Genomic DNA, 4,458 nt, shown 5'->3' with positions numbered 1-4,458 from the left:
GCTTTGGCCAGTAGCCAGGGGGCCCGAGCCTCTGATTCCTGCCGAGTAAGCAGTCTGTATCCGCAGCCGCGGTACCGTGGCAGCAAGGCTGGGGGCGCTGGCACTCTGCCAGCACCACAAGAATTAGCTCATTGTTCACTGGCACACTTGCAGTGCAGAGACAGAGACAGGGAGAGATTCCGTGAGAGATCATCTTATAGAAAGACTCAGCGCGCGCGCGCATACACACACACTCACTCACACTCACATTGTTGGAGCGAGAGCGCGAGGCTGGGAGACCTTCCCCTCCCTTTTCAAGGCTGCACTTCTTGGAAGTGCAGCCGGTTTGGGTTTTGTTTCCCTTCTCCCTCCTCCCTCCTCTTCCTCCACCCCTTTCCCCTCCCCCTTTGTCCCCCTCCCCCACAGCTGTCTCTCTAGCATGATGCCCTTTTTCATCCACATTTGTGTTTCAGGTGTAGAGAGGAGAGAGTGAGCTGGGAGCGGGCTTTTGTCTGTAAGTATATGCCATTCCCATCCCCGGCCTGGAGCGCTGCTTTCTCTTTTGTGTGGGTTCCTTGCCGTTGCTGGTAGCTGGACTCTCCCACCCTGCAGAGTGCAGGCTTCTTGCCTCTAAATTTTAAAGAACTGAAGCTGTACCTTAGAGGAATTCTGACATTTTGATCTTGCTGCATTGAGGCTGGGCTTTTTATAAAATGCACAAGTTAAGAGGGAGAATTCTTTTGGGGAAGGGGTGGGGTTTTTTGTTTGTTAGTGAGGTTAATTTATGTTCTTCTTGCCCATAAAGTAACTGTTCTGTTTCTTTGCATTGGATGCACTTTGGTGCATACAACCCTCTGTCCCTTTTGTACAAGGAATTTTCGTCCCTGCATCCTCACACTTTATTACTCTTTCAACGCTGCCGCTGCTACCAAAGGTCTTCTCAGGCTTTTCCTCTGATCTTGCAACACTTCTTTCTTCATTTTCTTATAAAGCAGATGAACTTTGGGGGAGGGCAGGTTTACCAATGAATGTCTGATTTTTGCTTCTTAATGATAATGTGATTTACACATATATACATATATATTAATAACAATATAGGAAAACTCTTAAGAGTTTATGATATTCCTATGGAGAACTTTTAGTTTCACCACTCATCTTAATTTTTGTCATAACTTAGACAAAAGAACTGTGTTTTGATACCATAAAGGCTGAGAGAAAAATCACTGCAGCATGTACATAATGTTTATTTGGTTTGGAGACAAAATCATAATGGTGTATATTCCTGACTCCCGCACCCCCCCCCCCAGTGTAGTGTGTGTGTGTGTGTGTGTGTGTGTGTGTGAACTGAGAAGGTTATGTAATGCAGTGCCATTTCCAAAAATATCCACTCTGAGGCATTACACATGGAGGAAGGCTGATCCCTATTCTGCTGTCTTGATTGCAAATATACTGCCAGTAGTATGTCTGGGAACAAAGAGCAGCCAGAAAACAATCTATTTTTATAACTTGGGGCTACTTATAAGTGGCTAAACCCTTTGAACTCCTTCAATTTAAAGATGAGCCAAACACTAAGAATAGCCCAGGACTCTGTGAAGCTAGGTACCAGGGATTCCTTTGTCCCCAATTTAAGCCTGTAGACTGCTTGGAGAGTTCTTTCAGAATCCCCAGTGGTTACAATCATTTGCATGTAACATCTTAAGGGCAGAAAGTGATTTTTTTGTCTGTAATCTCTAAAAATGCTTTTCTTTTTGTGTTTTCTAACCTGTGGGGAGGTGATTTTTCTACTGTATTTAAATGTATTTTTCAGGTTGGTCTCCCTGGACTGAAGAGAGGGAGGGTGGAAGGCCCAGACTGTTATGATTCTCAAAATGGTAAGACTTGGTCATCAAGGAGATTCACAGTCACTTATCAGTCTTTATTACATATAAATATCAACCACCCACCTTTAGCCCGCCCAGCTCTACATTGTTCCTACCCCATATGACCTTTAAAAGCTGTCTCTAGCATGTGGGAGCTTTGCAGTACAGCAATTTATATGAACTGATGTAGTGAAATGGATAATTTTGATTTTCAATCGTTTTGAATAGGAAACTGAAATCCCTCTCTCTCAGAAGTCAAGATTTTTTTTAATTAGAACTGCAGAAATTATTTTGTTCTTTGAGAAGAGTTTATGTTGGAATAGGCGTGGAAGAGGTAACAGCAGAAGAAACAAAGCTGTTAGAGATAGCTAGAACTTATCCAAAAAAGTAACAGATACAGTAGCTGATATCCTTAAAAGCAGTATGTATAAAGATCATGAATTTCTATATCACTATGCTCTGTCCATTACATCTCAAAGTGAATTGGATTTTTTAATTTACAGTTTCACTTATGAGAAACATTTGCTCAGTTTTAGAAGTCAAAGCATGCCACCCTCTCGAGAGAGTAATTATTTCTGCGAAGCATGATCTACAGAGAAGGAAGTTTAATGTCTGATGACCGATTAAGTGAAGAAAAAATGAAATTCACATTGAGAACAGCTGAATAGGTGTGGTCATCTTCTGTGAAATTTTTCCTCTTGGAAATTAGATTGAATGGGGGGGGGGAAGAAATGTCAGAAAACTTTGTAGTTAAGTACAGCATGTCTTCCTGCAGATGTTTATATTCTTTAAAACACCACTTTGCCACTTAAAATGTGTGATTTCCAAATTTAGTTTTTTTTTGCTGTTAAATGAGGGTGGAATTTAATGAATCAAAAGTGAATCTGATATACTTGATGTTTTTTTCTTTGAGAGCAACACAAGACTAAATGTCCCAGATGAAAAATGAATCAGAGGCAATTAAATGAGTTCAGTTTGAGTTTTCTTAACAAGTAAGCCTTTTTTTATATATGCTTCACCTGTCATTTCAACAGGTGGATGTCAAAGTACAAAAAAATAACAAAAGTAGCTCTTACTTGGGCATTGACAAAATTAAGGAACTTAAGGCCAAAGGACAAAAGAGATGAACATAAAGTTAAATTAATCAATGGATAATCAATGGAGTTTGTATAAATGATTTTTATCTTCATATTAAATTCCCAGTTAGCATTGTCAGAGAGTACTAGGTGTTAATAAAGTAAATTGCTGTGCACTATTTTTATTTCTTTAATCGTGTGTTACTGTGGTTGGCCACCATCACCATGTAGCTCGCTCTTTGTCCCAGAAATTTACCTTCATTGTCACCATAGATAGACCATGAAAGTTCACGTCATTTTATGCTATGTCAAGTGACCAATTTTTTGTACATAAATTTGACTGCTAATGTAGGCATTATATAATATTATAACATACTATTAGCATAATAATAATATGATCAAGCTTCAAGGTAAATATATTGCTGTAGCCAGTGACTGGATTGAAGTTCATGGAAAGCAAGTATGCATGCCAAAGCAGAGAATGAAAGTTGGAAAGATTTGTATACAGAAGAGTGAATTCAAATTATTATTACATGTTGCTAATTTATTACAGTTGTCATTTATGTATGGTGGTAGAATGAGAAATCACAATTTGTTCTTGGAAGGGTTTTTACTCATGGAAAAATTCTCACAACTTTTTGGTGATCCTTTCATCACAATGTCAAACAAGCTTTTGGCACAAGCTTGTTGCCTGAAATGAAACCACCACCACCAACAACAGTTATTTTCTGTGGATGATTCCAAGTGACTTTCTAGTAATTTTCTTTTTCAAGGAGGTCTGAGCTCTTAAAAGTCTTTGTATGTGTTAATGTGCAAACAGATATCCATTATCAAAAAAAAAAAACTGATATGACAGGGGTCTTTCACCTCTACTTTGCATTGTCTGGAATAATGAAGTAGTGTTCTTTGTTTTATCAGAACTGATTTCTGTTATAGATTCACTGAAAATGAAGACTTAACCTATATACAATAGAAATTAATGCTTGGGAAGCAGGAGGTTTAACATTTGGACACCAGTAGAAAATATATAAATAAATGCCTTTTCAGTTACACTTGCGTTTCCATTTCCATGGATTGAAACAGGAGAGGATCTAATTTCAGTGGCTTTAGCCTGTTTAATAAAGTGCTTATTCCAAATACAAATTTATAATCAGCTTATTCCATTTAGGAAATTAACTGGTAGACTAACTCCAAAATTTGAAACAGAATGTTTCAGTATCTGAACATTGTACATACCCTAAAATGATAACTAATGTTTCACAACAGTAATTTGAAGACACTCAAGAATCCAGTGTGCCTTTTCCATTATCTGAAAAGAATTGTTTGTTCAACTGCTGGAGATGGCAATCACATTGTTTTTGTGTGAGACAACTCCAGGGGGCGCCATTTACAGAATTTACAGAAATGATTGCTTTGTAGCACTTAGGCATGGTGCAGTATTAGTACTGTTAAAAAAGTTTTCATTTTGAGTATAGTTTGCTGTACCATAGTTAAAAAAAAAAAGTTTTCAATAATTCACTCCCTAGTGTTTTTTTTTTTTTTTT

General features: G+C 38.1%; 1 protein-coding gene across 1 annotated transcript in view; it reads left to right on the top strand.

The window, feature by feature from the left end:
* The first annotated feature begins 149 nt into the window (after positions 1-149).
* Positions 150-4,458, top strand: part of NREP (neuronal regeneration related protein) — a 27,398-nt gene continuing 23,089 nt past the window's right edge. Inside the window, 2 exon segments of the mRNA XM_004678369.2 lie at positions 150-493; positions 1,787-1,850. Coding sequence (XP_004678426.2) covers positions 1,836-1,850 — 15 coding nt within the window. The 5' untranslated portion in view covers positions 150-493; positions 1,787-1,835.

Source organism: Condylura cristata, unplaced genomic scaffold (genome assembly GCF_000260355.1).
Source record: "Condylura cristata isolate star-nosed mole 26May11 unplaced genomic scaffold, ConCri1.0 scaffold00007, whole genome shotgun sequence".
In the NCBI taxonomy this organism is placed as follows: domain Eukaryota; kingdom Metazoa; phylum Chordata; class Mammalia; order Eulipotyphla; family Talpidae; genus Condylura; species Condylura cristata.
This window is presented reverse-complemented; position numbering and strand designations above follow the sequence as displayed.